Consider the following 21,042-nt stretch of genomic DNA (forward strand, 5'->3'; position numbering starts at 1 on the left):
TTTAAAACAGATGTAAAACCTTAATATTTTTCAGTTAAATGTGAAATCTTACGCCTTTTTAATAACACATGAGGAACAGGAAGCAGAACAAGAGTAACACTTAGGCAAAACCAATCCATTTTATTTCTGTCAAGTTAGTATTTAATTTTTAAACAGTCAAATAACACAACTCCAGAGAACTACACCTCTTAATAGTTTCCCATTAGTTATCACGACTACTGAAAACATACAAAGCACTTAGAACTTGTTTTAACAAGCCTGGAGTTTTTGTAAATCTTCAACTGTAACTGAATATCACACTCAAAACATCAAATATAGGTACTTTCCATACTGAGTTAGTAATATCAGATGAACTATCCTGCAACAGTACAGCATTGCAAAAATATCTCAGCAAATTTTGATTTAGAAGACCATATCTGAAATTTAGAACACTGCTTGTACATAAAAGCCTACAAGCAAAAACTTATCAGCAAAACCAGTAAATGGTTCAAATATGTCAATAGTGGTATTAAATAACACTTAGTGGACTGATAAACAATACCACTTGAAAAGAACTCTTCAGGAAGCTTGTAGTGGATATATTCACAGAATGCTTTTGTACTACACCGTTCATAGTCTGAGTGGAACTGTTTATGGCAGGCAGGGATTCTTTGGCACAATGCATTTAAGATCAAAGCAAGGTGACCACACTTAGGTAAGGCAAACCCATATCAAGGCAGAGCTGTAGCAGAAACCCTGTGATGACAATGACAGTAACCAGCACGCTGGGTGTGTAGAGATCATGCTTAAAAATTATTCTTTTGCAGAATGCAAAAGAAATATTAGCCAAACACTTAAGTAAGAAACTGGAACTCCTATACCTTCAAGAGCACACCACGAATCACTGCCTCCTCATGAGAAATTACCAATATTGTGTCTTCTGTCATCAGTACTACATGAAGCTGGAACTGAAAAACCACAGCAAGCATATAAACTCAGCATACTCTGAAGAAATAAAACTAAACCAGAGGAGTTACTCATATTAGTGCAGATAATGACTTCTGTTACCAAGAATTCCACTTTCATATGCAAATCCAGAAAAAAAAAAAGGAATTCAGGAAAAGGAATTTGGTAACAGTAGTTGAAATGGAATACATTTTGGCCAAATTAGGCTTCTAGCATACACCCCAAAAATGTCAAAGCTTGATGATTCTGGGGAAATATGTGCACCAACATAGCTTCTAAAGTTCTTCAGAATGTAGCAGTAATAAATGAATTCAGAACCAAGAAATCTGTTTTCAACTGCAGGAAGTTATTCCATAACAAAATGTTATCTGCAGTAAATTTGTAAATTATCAGGAAAGAAAATTAGTAAGTTAATTGACTTCTGGTTTTGGAGGAGAAAAACATTTAAGTCAATTTAATTTAATACATGAGCATTTAATTCAACGTTTTTAATATAAATCAGTTGGGAGTGTTATTCTGGACACTACTTTAGAAAGTATTTCTGAATTTTCAATTTATTCAAGTTTTTCTTTTAACAGTGGTGAAAGAAAGAAGTGTGTGGGTGGGAAGAAAGTGAAATCTTTATTGGGTCATATTCTGCACTTGGTGTTTTTACAGCCAATTTTTTCAATTTCTTCTCTCAAAAATCTGTACTAGGAAGACACATCTAATATGGGCCAAACAGCAGTTAGACTACTTCATAAAACTACTAACATACCCTACCATTCAAAACCTAAGTGCTGCAATCAAATGCTATTCCTGAAATTCCCTGGGAGAATTTCTCTCTCTAACTCCTCCTTCTCACTCTCCCTCTCGCTCTGCTCTCCAACATTCACAGCTCCTTCATCTCTGATATGAAAGCACTGGACTTCAAGTTGAAAATCTTGCTTCTTTCATGGAAAAAAGAAAAGACAAAACAATGCTCATAGAACATACAGCAATTACTCTAAAAGTAAATCCAAGCATGATGGTATTTTATACCACCTTATCACAGAATAGGAGCATCTGTCTTTTCTAAAAGATTACTGCAATTTGAGTTATAAAAGTGAATGTGAAGAACTTTCTCATTGCTCTCTGATGACTTACTTTTTGCAGTCCTTGTGTCTTCAAACTAACAGGGCTAGAGACAGACACTTGTGACTGACTTGATTCAGTGACAGCTTTCTTCTCAACAAACTGAGTTTTTTCATCTTCTAGAAGTTTTTTCTCTTTCCCTAATTTCAGCTCCTCTTCTTGATGCATTAGCGTAAGATGTTCAAATTCAGTCAGTACCTATTTAAAGAAAGCACAAAAAACAACATTTCCAACTGGCAACACAAGGTGGTGATATCACAATATAAAAACCCTCTGCAAAATAACACTAAAACCCATGTCAGCTTGTGTTAATAGTCAAACTGTTAAGATTAAAAAGCAGTACAGAAAAATAATAACTTTTATCAGACTGTTCTCATGATCCAGGATACTACACTCAAAGTACAGGTAGAAAACATGGAAGGCACTAAGTGAATATCAGATTCCCTCCTACATTTTACTGTATCTTTATTGTATCAAAATAAGGGGGCCTTTAGAGCTAAACCAATTATCAACAGACAGATTAAATCAAGATGACTCAAGCAGAATATAGTGGGGAAGTGTATATTGATCAGATTTAAAAACAACCAGAGTTAGTCTGGTTAGGAGTTACTGGTGGGCTGCAAGAAGCTACCTACTTCTCAGCTCTTTGACTAGTTTTTTTTTGACATACTAATGCATTTTTGTTTCCAGGTGTATTTTAACCAGTTCAACCTCATTGTGAAGTTGTATGTGACAACAAATGAGGTCCTTTATCCTTCCTCATCTCCCATTTCCCCACACACAAATTCTCCTAGAATCCTGCTTTTGCAAAGAAGAAACTAACTAAGACTATAAACATAACAGTATGCCTGCTGTACACAGCAGACCTGACAAATTTTATAGGTGCACCTGCAAGTCTCCTCTAAATGAATGACGTGAAAGAAATCTGAAGTTCAACAGAAATTCCCAGTTTTCTTTAGTTTCCAAATACAAATACAGCAGTAAGAGAACATGACAAATGTTCTTTAGGAGTGATTGCATGATCACTTTCCCACATCAGGAACTTAGAAAACTAATATCCGTAATTCTGCAATATGTAGAGTTCACAAACCACTTGGTATAAATCATACAAGGAAAATACCAAAGGGTTAGCACAGATACTGTGTAAGGCCTTGCTGAACCTGCTTTGAACATGACTAAGCATTCTTCCAATTGAAGATCCTCACACTGAGAAGGACTGAATCTCTTTTGTTCTCATCTACAAGTAGCATGGGGGTCTTAAGAGATTTAGAAAACAAATACTAAGCTGCCTTATTTAAAATATGCACGGGAACACCTCAAAAAACCTGCTACAGCTTTACTGGGGGACTGACATACAGAAAAGAACATTAATAAAAATACACAGGTTTCCAATTTCAATTAAACCAGTGTTTGAATATAAATACACATGACCACAATAAGAGTCTGGCAGAAAGTAGATGAGAAGATCCTATCTTGCTAGTCCAGCTTGACAGGACTAAATCTTCAAAAACAGAGCCAAGATACATTCCACATTTTCAAACAGCCTTAAGGCAGCTGGGAATAGATGAGATTTTGAAACCAGAACTGAAACAAACCAATAGAATACCACACATACACACTTTCAAATCTCTCAGTATGAGGGCTGAGCTTAGATTTAATACTTAAATCTGGAAGTCTGGCAAACACACATGGCCCACTCTGAAAAGCCTGAGGAAATACTTTTTCCTAAAATTTTGTTTTTTTACAGAGCAATCTACGCACAAAAAGCACCTAATGTGTTGTTTTGGCATACCAGTGTTTCTCACATTGCTAAAGAAGGCAAAGAAACACAAACATTATACTCATCACTCTGTTACTTCACTATATCAACTCCTCCTCTACAGATGTGCACCAGCGACCCACCAATGCCTTTAGACTGTAAGCTCCAGCCTTCCCAAAACAAGATCTATTTACCGAATCACAGAATCATGTACGCTACTGGGAAAGACCTTTAAGATCAAGTCCAAGCATGAATCCAGCACTGCCAAGTCCAGCCTTAAACCACGTCCCCAGGTGCCACATCTACACATATTTTAAATGCCTCCAAGCATGCTGACTCACTACTTTCCTGGGCAGCCTGTTCTCCAATGCTCAACAACCCTTTCTGTGAAGATGTTTTTCTAATACCCAGTCTAAGCTTCCCATCACACAACTTTAAGTCCATTTCCTCTCATGTTGTCACTTAGCAATTGGGAGAAAAGACAAACCCCAAACTCACTTCTCCTTTCAGGCAGTTGTAGAGAGCAATAAAGTCTGTCTCCCCTGAGCCTCCTTCACTTCATGCTAAACAACCCCAGCTCTCTCAGCTGCTCCTCATAAGACATATTCTCCTGTTTGCTGGTGTCTAATCAAACTGCTTTTGATTTAATGCATTACTGTCCTCAAAATATTAGGAAATTATAAATATCAACCAGTGATTTTGTTAAGAACTTAGCTGTTCCAAATCTCAGAAAACAAACTCAAGACAGACAGGCATGCTTGCCTGTTGCTCTGCCTCTTCCAACATTGCTGCTTTCTCCTTCACTCTCTGCACAAATCGTTGCCATATCTCCTCTTCTTTTCTTTCCACTTCAAGGCAGAACTCCAGCCTCTTTGTCTCAATGACTTCCTGTAGACTGAAGTTCAAAAATGTAAGCAACTCTCCAGCACGCTGCTTTATTCAGTGTGGAAAACCAACAATCCAGAAAATTATTTAAACAATTAATACTCATCTGAAATGTTAATTTCTACAGCTTCCCACATAAAAATTCAAGAAGAAACCTAAACGGAAGCAAGCATCTTATCTTTCTATTTTTTTTATTTACGTAAACAACCCTGAGTTACATTACTTATGCTAACAGCTCCTGGGCAATTTACATTTCAAAGTAAACGCAACACTTCAGGCATCTCATGTTCTAAAGACTTGATTTATACCTTTCTGACTCCAACATGCATAAGCTTCTTCTTTAAGTTGCCTACTACTAAGACACTGAAATTGCCAGAAAAATCTCACAAAATTTCCACATTGTGAAACCTCAGTCTTCAAGTAGGACCATACAAAAACAATTAGTCTGGAGCACTAATGTAACAAAAAACTGATTGCTCCTATATGAAAATGGAAGAAAATAACAGGATCTTCAGAACATATAGCACTCTTTTTTAATGTCGAAATTTAAATATGGCAGAATTACATTAATAGAGAATGAATTCAATTTCCTAAATAGTTCAACATCTAAAGCACAGGGTTGCTTTCCAACATGCAACAGCCAAAACCTCAAGACTGCTTGTTTTTTCCTGAACCCTCTCTTCCAGAAGTAAATAAACTGCATATATCCTATACATATATTTGAAACTATATAGGAGGAGTAAATTAGTTCAGATCATTGAGCAAATCTCTGGCAAAAAAAAAAAAAAAAAAGTCAGTAAGTAAATCAAACATTTCTTTACTTTTAAATCGATGCCTCCCTTCTCTTTTCAGTACACAAGACAATTTTTTTTTCCCTCCAAACAACAGGTACCTGAAATTGAGATACTTCTTTCATGTCAAAACATATCATGGCAAATTAAAAGATGCTAGTAATTTATTCATATGAATAAACTACTAGAGGTTTGACATTTTCAGAGTCTATACTAGTGCTGCCAGGCTGTGCTGGTGGGAAATGTTTGCTTTTCAAGAAATATGAATGGAGCTTGTACACAGATGTACACCAAACCTCCTTTGAAAAGCAAACCTGTTTAATGACATAAGTTCTTCCATCAAAACATGAACCATAAACTTCTCTAAGTCACAGGATTCCAGAGAGCACAACTGGAGGACCACAGCTGTTTTAATGGTTATTGAAAACTCTAAAGCATTGTCTTCTGTGACATTTGGCTTAAGAACAGCTCAAAACCTGGATAATGTTCCAGCTTTTTCTGGGGCCATTCTTTACATGTTTTGCTGAGTCAGCCCTTCCCAGCTTACATGAGTTACTGTCCTTTGCCAGGTAACTCATGCCTTCCACCCTCATGTAAAATAATTAGGTATGTATATTAAGTATTTCACTTTGATTTATACTTCTAATATAAACACACGCTTATGTTTTTGTCCTATCTTTTCTTGTTTCTATTTAAACCATTTATAAAAGGAAAAACATACCAAAAAAATCTAAAGAGTTAATTATTTAGAGCAACACTAAGCTTAAACAACTCTCTCCTATCTTTAAATTTATGGTGACTGGGCAGTTTCTCAATCCTAAAGTTTCTTATTTGTATTCAAAATATCATCTAAAGAGAGAAGAAACATCTTGAAATTGCACATGCAGACAATGTTCATAAGGTATCAAGGCCAGAGCACTCCCCCTATTCTATCTAATTCGAGCACTACATGGCAACAAAATAAATTCACAACAATTACCCTTTTGTGTTTGGGCTTGTTTTGGGGGCTTCTAATCAGCTGTGAAATTACTTAGGTCACCCTGAAATTCTAAATCCCCAAATCCACATGAAACAGGGGCATGGTTTTCACACAGATGTATTAATTCACACTATCTCTAAGTTTAGACAATAATGCTACAGCACATGTTTTCCAAGTGCTAGCAATCTCACACTATTCAGGCTTCTGCACACAGTGTCAGTTCTGATAGATAAAATGCTGCCTTTGGAAATGATAAAGCTGCTAGAGCAAATGCTAGACTATGTTAACATGCTACAATCACACCTTCATTTCTTTATGTGGACATCTTTAGACCCAGACTAGGTTACTTTATCAGGTAAAAGCATTTGGTGTTAAAATTAGTAAAATACTAACTCTAAAGACATTCAACTCAGTAAATAATCATATTACACATAAAAAGGAGAAATAAAAGTGTATTTTTTAATTTACTGTGCAGGTGGTTGTGGATGCCAGTATGTGTTCACGTGGAAGTGTTCAAGGCCAGGCTGGATGGGGCTTTGAGCAACCTGGTCTGGTGGAAGGTGTTCCTGTCCATGGCAGGTGGGTTGGAACTAGATGGTCTTTGAGGTCTCTTTCAACCCCAACCATCCTGTGACTCCAAGAAATACCCCCTCCCCCTGGACTGAACTGCTCTGGGAATCATCAAGACAGAACTGAACCTAAATTTCTTTTTCTGTGTGTGACGTCCCAGCAACACAACAGCCCAAACACTCTTAAGTGTTAGGAGATTTGGGGAGGAAGGAAAAACAGTTCACCCCATCTTAAGCCAGTCCTTTCAACATTACTTCATCCACTGCTCATAGTAAAATATTTTTTGGTTTATCTGAAGACTGGTTTCACTGCTTCTCTTTTAGTACATTATGAAAATCAAGTTCACAGGAACTCTCATTATTCTGGGTTACACATCCAGAATGAAATACTCTGTACAAAGACACTTAAAAATTTTAAGTGTTATAACTAATTATTTAAATAATGTATTCTTACTGAGGTTTTGTAGTAAGGGATTGTGAAGAAAGTCTAAACTAATCATACATACCAGCACTACCACCTGCCTTTCTACAGAAGCATTGCTGTGACAGTTTTTTCTGTCTGTATGAGACTGAAAGCATGGAAGCCTAAAATTGCAAATGAGACACATTATGTTCATAAATAAAGACTCTGAAGTTAATTTAACTCTCAGTGGAACACAATTTGCACTTTGAACAACACAGGTATTTAAAGTTTATTCACTTCCACTTTGAAAAGCTTTCAAATTTGAATGTAACACTTGTAAATTTTTGCAGAACATTTGCCTATTAATTAAGGTATATCAGAAAAACCAAAAAGAAAAATTAACTAGTGGTAGGTATTTCTAGCACTGTGCTTTGACTCAGTCGACTAGCTCAGTTGATTATTGAGCAATAATAAGGATGTGGCAGACCTAAAGAATTATCAATTTTTCAGTAGGGGCAAGAAAGCCAAGTATTTTGGGTGTGGCCCAATCTCATTCTAAGACGGTTAAAATATTTAGCTCAAATGCAAAGGTCTGCAGCTGGTCAGATGAACTCCATGGCCAAGGACTTCTTAAGGAAAATGTCTAACAGCCTTTCAAATGTTAGGTTTCTTTTCTCAGACATGAAAAGAGTCACATCAACCTTCCTCTACATAAAAACTTCTTCATGTCACTGAATCCTTCCTGGTTTTCTGTCATCATCTTCAAAAAAACTGAAAAATAAACAAGTTCAAGAGCTGCATGGTCTAAATATCCAGTTTTGGGGAAGAAAAAAGCAAGGAATGATTCCCCACATACTGAGAAACCAAGATGCTTATGTTACAATAATGTTTAATGCAATTATAATGGAGAACAAACTGTAACTATGATGCCAGAAGAACAACTAACCCAGAGAGTGATTAACATTAGCAAATCTAAACACACAAACATACAGCCTGAATATCAATCCTCAGCTTTTTTCAACAGATCCTGGTCTATCACTTTTCTTCTTTCAAAACAAAAATGTGCCCATAGGCAACAACTTAAATTGAAAAACAGACTCAACAAAACGTCCAACTTGAAAACACTAGCAATCCTCTCCTCCCTTGCTAATGCCTAGGCTAACTAGGTATGTGTGTGTGTATGGAAGTTTGTTTCCCTGGAAGCACTCTTCATGTCTAGATTTCTGTTTTCAATTATTCCAAATTTTGCCATTCAAAACATCTCAGCAATTATCTTTTGCTGAGAATGACCTGAAACTGGAATTCATGTTCCTAATGGGCATAATTGGACCAGCAAAACAGCAGGACCAAACCATCTGCACACACACAAAAAAGTTTATCTTTACTTTTCAACAAAGAAATGCAAATGCCAATTTTAAGTAGCAAAAAATTATAAAATTACAAAAAATTAACTTCTGAATTTTATATCCAACAGATACTGCATAAAATGCATAAACCACATTCTAAATACTCTGCTATCCATTGACTTCATTACTTCATTCTTAGAATGCAATTGCAAACTAACAAGAAGTTATTATGAAATAGCTTCACCAAAATTACAGGATTTGGGAATAGGTGTTTTTAAAAGTGTGCACAAGACAGTCACTTCAGACTATCTTTATTCTCCCTTCTCAGACCCAGTAATAAAGATGCAAATATATTTTTCTGCTGTATGCTGAAACCATCTCTTTCCACGTTCCCCATAAAAAAGGCAAAACCTGCCAACATGTTTTTACACGCATGTAAAAGTGTGTTTTACGCACATGTTAGAGTAAAAGGCTTTACAGATGTCTGCCCACAACCCCTCCCATAAGGCAGCTGGACATCCAAGAATTACTGGTTTTGCCTTGCAGTGGCATACAAGTTTGGATGAATAAACTAATGTCCTACTTCTAAATCCAAAAGGGTAGTACAGGAACTTCACAGGCAGCTTCTTCCCAATATGCCAAAAATCATGGCACATTTGCTACTCAAGTGTCACTGTTCAAAGGCTACAAACAGCCAATTACTCAAGTCTAGCAAAGGTTTTCTAAATCTATGTTATTATCAAATTTAACATGTAGACAGCTACATCACAGGCACAAAATATGAATTCTCAACATGCATTTTGATCATTATATATACAACTAGCATGAAATTTTAATCTTCAGGCATATACTGCTATGCAATATTAATTACTCTAAAACTACACCTCTTAGAATTCACATGTATATATTGTAAACATCTTTAAGGATAAAGAGGATGACAATTTAATAACACAGTCTTGCCTAAAACAACTGGATAGTCCCTATTCTAAAAGTTATTTAAATGTACAAGCAAACTGGGAACCACTGAACTTCCTCTACGTAAAAAGACATTTTCTATCACATTACTGAGGATCACACTTTTTATTGTTTCCTCAGTAACTTGATAAAGCACCTTATGGGTAAGGCTGCATTAGACTGCTGATTACACTGCATACACATCCTCTAAATTCTCTTCCTTTTCTATAGTATCATAAGATGTCTCTCCCAAAACACCAAACACCTTCTCTCTCAGACCTCCGTGTCATTCACTATGCCACACTACGGAGGGACAACCACATATATCCTAGTCTTACTTTTCTCTTCCTGTTGCAGTAAGTCTGGGAAAAAGGTCATTTTTCTAGATTCTTATGGGATATCTATTCTCATCCTTCCAAAACAATGACATTTTCAATAGAACTGATTTACCAAAACTAATTAGTAAGTGTATTTTCTTGCCAAAGCTCTCTCAATAAAACTGACATCTAGTGGGCCATAGGTAAAATCCACACACCAGAGAGAACTCAGCTCCTCTGTATATCCAAGAAGCAGACAATTTCTAAATGAGCTCTGAAGTGTAAAATACTGGGACATTGTGATGTGAACCTACCACTTCAGCCTTTTTACAAAACAAACTGTGCAAGGGTTTTACAGATATAATTCCTCTGCTTGTAGAAGAAAATACTTCTATGAATGATGGTTTTTATAATTAACTTTTATCCTGAGATGGCTGTACACCATGAAATGGAGCTTCAGAAAAGCTGAAGGTACTCGAGTCAATAAAGCCATGAACAAATCTCTAAAAAAAATCTTCCCTAGACAAGGATAACAAGACATAGCTATGAACAGCTATTAACACACGTTCTTAAACATAAACCAAATGAAAATTCTATGATTAATTTCAGTTGGTTTTAAACCTCTTTCACCTTTGGTTCTCCTTTTATGAAAAGGATGTATTACATTCTTGTTAAGTGAAGTGTCAAGAGACCACTGATTCAAGGTCAGCTCAACATCATCTAAATGAATTAATTTGTAAATGTGCCTTGGTTCAAACAATGAGAAACTGTTTTTAAAGCAAAGTTTTATTCTGTTTTCATGCCTGGTTTAAGTCAATATTTCCCACCACAACTATGTAGTAATGGTGCTTCACTAAACCACAAAGGCTTGAACAACTCACAAAGAACCAGATCTTCCCCAGCAGGATTCTGGGACCAGTTAAAAGTACAGTCCCATGCATTAAAAAAAAACCCAAAGGAAGAGGAAGACAAAAGAACTGGAAATAAAATATTAAACAAAATGGATATAAAATTTTAAATGTTTCCTGCAGAAAGCGGCTTTACTACATGAAACAACTGAGTGTCTATAACCTTCCTTATAACTTAACTTTCCTTTGAAATCCTCTTCTAACTCCCTATAGTCCAGCAAAAGATTTCTTGACCTGAAAATGCTAAGGCATTTGTTATTATGGCAGATAATGTGGGAAGTCAACAGTGTACCCACTTATTTTGTAAAAGTTTTTGCTTCAGTTCCTTCTGAACCTGGAGTCCAACCAAACTATTATTTAAAATCAGACATTCTTAAGAAAGAAAATAAAACATAATACTAATATATAATGAAAATAATTTAAAAGCTTGTAAAGCATAGATACCTAAAGAAAACAGACATGCTTCCTGAGGAAAATTTAAATCCTCAGGTGTATTATAGAAGAGAAAAAAGAATGCCGATTTACCATGAAGGTAACTAAATGAACAGCTACATCCTTCAATTATTCTTTCCCTCTTAGAAAACTTATTTTACGTATGAACGCTGCTCTGCATTGGGTTGATGTGAAGTGAATGGATGCTGAAAGCAAGTGCTGCACACCAAGTCCTTTACCTGACTGATTTGTTCTCAGGGCCAATGTCTCTGCAACCCAACTTCTCCAGCCTGCAGCGCCTGTACGACTCATAATACGCACGAGTCTTATCCTTCAAGTCTTCCATATTTATGCAAAGCATCCTGCGGAGCTTTATTGTGTCACAGTGGTTCTCATTTTCCACTAATCAGTAAAAAGATGATTTTATTATTATGCAGAAGTAGCAAAATAGTCAAAATACATTTTAAACATCATCGTTTACTTTGTTCACTAAATATACTTCTAGGAAAAGGTTATCTTGTTGTTTATTATACCTCTTACACTTCTTTATCATTTTTAATATACACACTGAAGTACTGAAGACCTGTAAGTACTGGTGAACATAATTCAACCTGTCCTGATTTCCTGCTTGAGCTGAAGACAACCAAATTTCTCTCTTTTTTAACCCTCTTTACTGACAATCACAAATGTCTGAAATTTGGTAGTGCTAGAGGTACTGCCACTATCCTAACCTGCCCAAATACTACATACACTATCTCATACTTTGATCCCAAGAATGCATCAGGGTGGATGAAATTACAAGTTAGTGGATGTCTCAATTATTAATTGCTAAATTCCTTATAGTGTTGATCCAAAATACAATCATCCTGGCATCAATGAAACAGCCCCTTGTATTATTGGTGAATTTTATACTTCAACAACAGCAAAAGCTCATAAAGATACTTTTAAGAATTCTTTTACCTTTTACAATGCCCCAAGGGTATTGACGAGCTCTCTCCATTTTGTTTCCAATTTTCACCTTCTCCATACTTCCTACCACGGCAAATGGCAAATAACCCTGTAGGAGATGTACCAATTAAGCCTTTCAATGTTTATGTAAAAACATTGAAACACCTCAGAAACAAATTAAGGAGGAAAACACCATTTCAGGAAAAGCCAGCAAGCAGTTTAAAACCACTCCCAGGAGATCAGTAGCTAGGCAGTATCTACTCATAAAAAACTCAAACTACAATACAAGCAGAAGGAGCAGTTGATAGGCCCAGATGGGTGTGTTGAGGGGAACCTCAGCAGGCTGGAGAAATGGGCCAACAGGCACCTCACAAAGTGGAAATGAGGGCAATGCTAAGTACTGCATGTCAGGAGGAATAAGCCCATGCCCCAGCACACGCTGGTGGCTGACTGTCTGGAAAGGCACTTTGCAGAATAAGACATGGGGGCAACGAGCTGGTGAACAGCAGGCTGTTCCTGATTCAGCAGGTCTGTCCCAATGGCAAAGGCAGCCAACCACACCCTGAGCTGCACTAGGAAATGTCAGCCCCAAACAGAAAACTGTTCTACAACACACATTCAATCAGAGCTCATACCCCAGTAACACTCATATGACAATCACGCATTGGAGCCTGTGCTGTGGTTACTGCTGTGGGCTTGGCACAAAGACAGCCTGGGCACTGCCTGCCTGCTTGCTGACCCACAACAGCTGACCAAATAAAGAAACACCATTACCTGGAAAATAAATCACTAGCAGAGCATGGAAGTGGTCAGTAACAAACCACCACTTTTCCCTACACCAAAAGGACCTGTTACTGATGGACAGCTGCACATTGTCACTCCCTGGCCGGGTAACAGAGGTTGGGAATGCACAGCCATGGGCTCCAGCATCCTGGCTCCTGTTCCCTACTTTCAAACCCCCACACACACAAACATGGTCAGGTGTACCTATAAACACATGCAAGAGAGCAGCAAATGCAGAGCACTCAAGGCAAAGCCATCTAGCTTCACAGCCTTAGCTGAGAGCTGGCAGCTACCCCTGGCACAGTCAGAAAGGACAACCGAAAATAAGCCCGAGTCACATCTCACTTCTTCATCCCCAGAGAAAATCTGTCCTAATTTCAAAACAAAGTACTAAATAAAAGAAAAAAAGCAGGTGTAAGACTTGCTACTGTAGAAAGTTGTATACTTAAAGCACCTAAATATCTTCTCTACCAGATGTAAAAATGTATCTGTTGAGGAAAAGAGCAAAGCCAATCTGTCCATCTATAATAGCAATTATATATTAATTAGAAAGATATTAGAAAAACTATTTATGCATGAGAACCTCTTTTCTGTTACACATATCAACAGCAGAAGGGCAGAAGATTTTTAAGTAGGGGAAAAAAACCCAACACGTAAGAACTTTTTAAGAAGAACAAACTCGTGACATGCAAACTTACAAACTTAAAGACAAGAGTGAAAGCAGTGACATGAATCAGCATTATAGAACGATGCTTTAGCATTGAAATATCAATATTTTTGTCATTTACTTACATTTGTGATGCTATTAATCTCAGAAACGGTTTCATCATCAGTAGGACACTGGTATATTCGGATACCATTGCTAGTTAATTCACTCATTATTTTCTTCTTGAACTCTTGCAGCTCAGTTTTAGAAATGCTGTCTGCTTTGCCTATAACTGGTATAATGTTTACCTATGAATGACATAAATTACATGAAATGTGTGAGACTTCAATTTTGAGGAGGCAACTTTTGTAAATAGAATTGTTTTTTAAATAGCTGTTTAAAACTTCCTCTGCAGTCCAAACCTTTCCATCAATTGATATCAAATTTTCACAAACAATGAAAAATATTCTCATGGGCATCATTTAACTAACTAGCAACCAATTATTAAATATACTCCCTTAAAAGTAATTGATTCTAAGAACAAGGAAGGAGGTCTCATAGAGCCAAGTACTCAAACGCAAGCAATGCCTACTTATTACCTAAATGCCAGTAAGTATTTATATCTCTGTTAAAAAAAATAGATTGCTTAGTGTATAGCAGCAGGGGACATGGCTCAGGTGTTAAATGAAAGCTGGCAGTCTAAATACAGAAAGAAAAGGAAGCTGGATGCAAACCCTGCCTACCCCTGAGCCTCTTCCTTGGGCTCCTTTCAGCTACATCTTCCTCACCTCACCACTGCAGCACAGTTTCTCCAGCATCTGACATGAGCAGAGGAGTAACACAGGCTAAAGCTTCTTGCTTACCAGTCCTTACACTAATTATTCAGAACACAGAATTCAGTTCTATTAAACTGCCCTAATTCCTAAAATAGTGATGGCAGTAACTTGGAAGCAATAGATGCCATTTTTTTCTAACAAATACTATCATCACTCCCAAATTACACATTTTTCAGAACTGAATGGAAATAATAAATACCCAAATGGAAAAAAATATAAATAATCAACTTTCCAATATTTTGAAAGAATAACATAACTAACTCTTCTGGATTTCAGAAGATGAAGTGCTTTACAGAGTTACTTGATCACAGATGCAAAAAGGAAGGAGAGGGAAAAAAAAAATAAAACAACAGACACACTTTCTATTCTTCTGAATATTCTGCCTGAATCGAAATGCCTAAATGTCAAGAACAGATTCAAAATGGATATTTTTCAAATAAGACTTCTGTCTTAAGCAAAATGTCCCAAGGAAAAAGAAGCAAGCCAGCTCTGAAGTATGACTTCCAAGATTACCTGCTGATAGTCCTTAATTGTGTAGCATACATGATCTAAGAATATATGGGGTAAAATATCTAAAATCAAATGAAATTATGGGATTTATTTTTCTAATAACTGAACTCATTTAGAATTGTATCAACAATCTGTTACATTAGGAGTAGTTCACACCTTCAATCAAATTAGCTGAGGGAAAACTGCATAGGTTTTCTCCAATGTAGGTCTAAAAATGGATGGAACACAGAGTCCTCAGAATCCAATTAACCTCTACTCTTTTCCAACATGAAAGCTGTCTTTTCAATGTGAACGTTTTTCAAGCACTCACTTATTAGGACAGAATTTCTTAGAAAACAGAAAACAAATAGCAGAGAAAGTCTACCAAGAAGAACAGTAAAACACAAAATCATCAGAAACTCTGATTACAGCTATCAACATTGATATTAAATCACCACAAGTGTATAAAAATTGAAAAGCATAAAATTAACTCTGGCTTTAGATAAGCCACAAAGAAGGAAAAGAAATACATGTAATTGAAATCTTTGTTGGTTGCAAGAGCAGGCTGATTTAAGTGTATCTCTGTGAATCAATATAAAAATTTCTGAAGATTCTTTCTGAAGGGAAAAAAAACTAAATCCCCAAGGTACTTTACTGACTTAACCATAACCTGCATACAATTCTGTGAGAATGAATTAGAACTGCAGAGCTCTTAATTGAATAATCACTATTTCCAGGAAGAAAGACTACAGGAAAAGATCCCTTTGTATGGGAATGAAACCTAGCTTGTCTGTAGTGATGCCATCCTAAGCAAAACTATAGAAACTACAGGATTTCCCAGTGTCTAAATGCTAGAGTCCAAATTCTTAGCTAGTCATGCAATCCATAACAGAGAAAAATAAACTGACCATAGATACTCTGTTTTTTCTTCAAGGACTGCAGAGAACAGGATGAACCTGATCTATCCCAAGAACCCTCGGTACCTCTGAGCTGTGTAATCTGCTATTGTTTGTAGCAGCAGACTGTAACAAAAGTACACAGTGTACACTGCAGTGGATTCAGGAAGAAACTCAAGACAGCTTTCCACACAGATGTACACATTTGATGGACGCATGTGGCTGTACCATCTTCTCTTTATGGAATCCTGTGCTCAGTGAATACACCCAGGGACTTCCACATCCTGGGAAATTCCAAGTTCTTAACTGCCACTAGGACAATGCAGTACTAAAAGCACCACAAACATGCTCCACAACAAGATGGAAACAAAACTACAGTTAAAGCACATAACTCTTTCTGTGTGTATATGGATATTTCTGTAGTAAGATCAGAAAGAATCCATTGCAAAGGGATAAAACAACACAGTTTCATGTGGTTTATGCTCCCTCTGTGCCAAAGCAGAATTAAGAATTTTTGCAGTAGGTGGATAGAAGTCAAAATTCCTCACAGCAGAATTACTTTTGGTTTATCCTGATGGAAGTATTTTCTTAGGATGCTGGAATTTGAAGATCTATATCCTTTTCTTTTGAAAGAAACACTGTGTTAAAGGAAGTTCAGTAAAGAGCAGGCACAACCTAGAAACCAACAACACAGCACACAGAAATGTGCTCTCCCCTACCTTTATACCACCATACCTTCCCTTCTCTGCTATTGAGAAGTTCAGAATGCAAAATACATCCACAAACAAAGTAACAAAAATCCCAAATGTGCTTATGAAACACAAATGTGGACTATACAGCTGATTTAATCCTTGATATCTTGAAAAAACTTCTCTGAAACAAGAAAATGCAGGAAGAAAATTTAGTGGGAAGGGCTCTAATACAGCAGAAAGAAAAAGGCGAAAGGCACAGAAAATGCATTTAAGTTTTCAAAATTTTCAACATTTCAACAAATTAAATCCAAATAATATAAGGTTTCTTAAAATAGGTTAAAGATTTAGCTTCACACAGCCCCATTACAGGAAGAAAGTTAAGGATTTAGAAAATACAAGTAGTTTCACTAGAAAGTGCTATTTCAAAGCTTTCTAAACAAATCAATATGTTAAAACACTACTGCAGCCTATCACAGAAAAAGCCACATTGGCAGAGTGTTCTGTTCATGGCTCTTCATGCCTCCTCAGTTATCTAAAAGAAAGATCTTCAGTGCTACAGAGCTTTGTAGATACCAACTTTCCAGCAGTCCCAAAACTAGAAACAAGCTTAATTAGAAACAGTGAAGTGCTTACAGAAGGTACCCTATCCAATCTCACTACTATGCTTAGGGTTTAATAAAAGTAAAGTTGGTGTGGTTCTACTTTTTTTAGTATTTTTTTTAACTTTGTTGTGATTCTTTTTTCAATGTTCTTGCCATATGTCTCTCTCTTTTTGATTTGCGAATAAACAAGTGATGAACTGCAAGCTACATGCAGAGCCCATTTATTTGGAACTTTAAGTATATCAGTACCAAAAAAAATTACAAAACCAAATTCATCGATATAGATCCAAAACATGGTAGTGGACCTAAAAGTTACAAGATGCTTTAGAAAGTAAGACAAATTCTTGGAACTGTTTCCAAGTCTTACCTTACTGTCTAGGCTTCTCATAGTTAACAAATCTATGGTTTTTAGAGAACGGCCTGTAGGTGAAATGAAATAGAGGCAGACATGGATGCGAGTATCATGGTAGCTAAATAAAGAACGTATAACTTTCAGTTCTTCCTCGAGATAGGCTTCAAATTGTGCATCTACATAATCCACTATTGGCTGATAGCTGTAGGAAATAAAATTTAACAACCAGATATTAGCTACTCCTAAACAGAGACAAGACTAAGAAGGGAATTCTCTTGTATTGTTCTGCAGATTTTTGCTTTACATGTCAAAAGGCTGCTCAAGTAGGGCAGAAAATTATGTGTACAGAGTAATCCCAATTTCTGAAAAATTACTCAGAAAAGAATTGTGCATCTAATACAAACAAAATATTTCCTAGCTACTACCATTAGTGAAAAAAACTATATAATTATGATTATAACAAACTTCCCAAGTAATGGTTTTAAATTTTTGCAATTAAGTTGTGCAAATGCAGAACTCTTAAACATAAGGAAGATACAACAACCTCTTAGGTACAATACAAGAAAAGAAAGAATATGTAACTAATAGTACCAAGAAACAGGATGAACTTTATCATCTGAAGTACACGAGAGGGCTCTTAAACAATAGGCAAAAACTAAAATGAGAAATGTTAGAGAATAAAAATCTGATTCATAGTAAGTACAGTTTAAGTATACTTTATCCTACCTAACACCAGAGTCTAACGTGCTTTCAAAAAGAAAGTTTTGCTAGACGTAGAAACAGTGCACCCTTACATTTCTTCGGCTCCACAAAGTTGACAAAGCAGATCAAACACTATTGAAATCCAGAAGCAGGTGTTACAAAACACAAAATCAAAAGGACAAAAAGGCACCTCCTATACCACACATCAAAACCTGTAACAGCTATACTAGTATCTACTTGCATCTCCTTCATCCAGTTCACCACCAGCAGCTATTATCCAGTCATATCATGAGCCACAGCTGTCATGATAATCTTAACATGACTCTCTAACCTTTCTTTATTATGAGTACCACCATTTAGGTACTCACATGGCATAAATCCTTTACAATTACCTTGAAAGAAACAAAATCTGCTGAGACAGTTCAGTCCTGTAAAAAAGTCACGAAAGCAGAGACTCAAAAAAGTTCTGAAAGACACCAGTGTGCTGCCTCTACATCTTCTGACTGACTAAGCTGATTGACACAAAACACAAAGGCCTTTGGTAATCCACATGATTAAACTTCCAGTTTAAGTCTTCAACAAGTTACAATGAAATTGTTAAAAACCCTGTAGATCTAATCTATATAATCTACAGTACTTTATCATCTGCTTGGCTGTTTAAAAACCCACCCATTGAACTCCCTGCTTTTCTCCACCCCAAAAGAAACTACTGCATGTACACACATTCATAAAAGATTAGGAAAGAAAAGATTTCATAAAGAAAAGGGCAGAGTTCATCTGAATTATAAAATAATTTCTTACATGAGAAGAACAATGTGTTTACTTTGGCACACAGGGAAAACAGTCAACCATCTACTTGGAATACATGTAAGACAACCACTTACTACAAAAGCCCAAAGTAAAATCAACTTGCACTTAAGACCAAAACTTCAGCCTCCACACCAAAATAACAGTGACAAGAGGGCACTTACCTATCTGCTTTGTTCATCTGGTCACCAAACCCCACTGTTTTCACAACTGTCAGCTTCAAAAGAACATTACTTTCCTGGAGTTCAAAAGTCTGGGCTCTAAGTCGCACACTTGACAGAAAATGTGTTGATGGAGAGTCCTCAAAATCGGTGTTAAACAAACTGCTCACCAAGGCTGATTTCCCAATTCCAGTTTCCCCTACAGTTAAACAGAAGGGTTGGAGAAGACATTTTTCACATCAAATAAATACATAATAATCTCAGAAAGCATACACAAAAACTCAGCTGATTTCTCTGAGCAAAATTGCGCATTTGTGCATTCTTTTAGTGAACACTAAATATATTTTCATTATTTTTTCATCCTACATATAAGGGTAAATTATCAGCTAATGAGTAATGAGCAGAACAATGTCTTGACACTTTGGTTTCTTTTAAAGTCTGAATTAACTTCCTACAGATTTTTAAAAGTTAAGTAGCTAGCTGTGAAACCAGAGATTCAACAAACATCTTTTAAGAATAAGAGTCATTTGATAAGTATAGAAACATTTCAGTAATACCACCTTGGAATTTCAGAAGTTTTTTAATCTGAAGCTCTTTGTTACAGGTGTAAGCCCCATTTACTCAAAAAAATCCAAAAGGCTGCTGATAAATGAATAAATGGCTGGTATACATTTTCAACATTTTTTGGTCTTCACATTGTTTAGGAAACCCAACACACAAACCCAAATAAACAAAGCTGGGAGAAGGGGTGGAATTACAGTTCATGCTTAACATTAAAGAAAGTGTTTAACACCACAACTGGATTTAAATTCCAGTCACTTCCTAAGATGGATACACCACTAAAGCCTTTAGGCACCCAGATCTACTCACCAATACAAAGAATGTTGAAGCAGAAGCCATGCTTGATGGATTTCCGGATCAGTTGGTCAGGTAAGCTATCAAACCCAACATGGGCAGACAAGGACAAAGTTCGACAGCCAGCATTTTGCTAGAGAAAAATAATTTTAAAATATCAGTTAAAAATGGCAATAAAAATTCTACTAGAAAGTTAAACTCATTCCTTATGATTTCACATGCAATGAAGAAAAGCCAAAGTCTGAAAAAAAAGACCTGTCAAATGAGCTTTCATCCATAATTTGAGGAAAAATTTCAATTTACTTTACAGAACAATTTGAATGCTTAAAAGGAAAACAAAAAAGGAAAAAAACCCCAAACCAAACAACCCTATGAAACATGAATGAAATAAAGTAGACAAGTCCAACTGAAAATGCAAACTGAAAACTGTAGGGAGAAAATAGATCACAGTTGGCTTGCTCTTAGAAAATATGAAAAAACGTACTAAAAAATCTAAGCATCAGAATTCAAAATAGAAAGCATAATCAGAGGAAGGTGTGCGTTACCAAATGGAACTCATTCTGAGGAGCTGGAACTGAAATTGCTATGAATGTTAACTAAAACATTATCTACACTCATTATATGCACCAGAACCCAGAGACAGCATAACATCTATTTCATTGAAATATCTAAAGGTGCACATTCCTTTTCAAACATCAGTTAGCAATCTAGAACCATGACATCAAGGCAGTGAGCACACTAAAATGCATAAGGCTAAAAGGAAATATCTTGATCCACACAAATGAACTGTATTTTAAACAAACATTACATATCAGAAGTAGAAATGGTGACAGCTCCATGCTATTCTTTCTCTTACATGTCCAACCCACATG

At 36.3% G+C, this 21,042-nt stretch overlaps 1 protein-coding gene across 1 annotated transcript in view; it reads right to left on the bottom strand.

The window, feature by feature from the left end:
• Positions 1–21,042, bottom strand: part of SEPTIN10 (septin 10) — a 24,016-nt gene continuing 2,974 nt past the window's right edge. The window contains 9 exon segments of the mRNA XM_063149879.1: positions 1–1,874; positions 2,071–2,256; positions 4,580–4,712; positions 11,641–11,803; positions 12,362–12,458; positions 13,925–14,086; positions 17,661–17,847; positions 19,319–19,514; positions 20,186–20,303. Coding sequence (XP_063005949.1) covers positions 1,731–1,874; positions 2,071–2,256; positions 4,580–4,712; positions 11,641–11,803; positions 12,362–12,458; positions 13,925–14,086; positions 17,661–17,847; positions 19,319–19,514; positions 20,186–20,303 — 1,386 coding nt within the window. The 3' untranslated portion in view covers positions 1–1,730.

The sequence above is a fragment of the Melospiza melodia genome, chromosome 2, assembly GCF_035770615.1.
Source record: "Melospiza melodia melodia isolate bMelMel2 chromosome 2, bMelMel2.pri, whole genome shotgun sequence".
NCBI lineage: Eukaryota > Metazoa > Chordata > Aves > Passeriformes > Passerellidae > Melospiza > Melospiza melodia.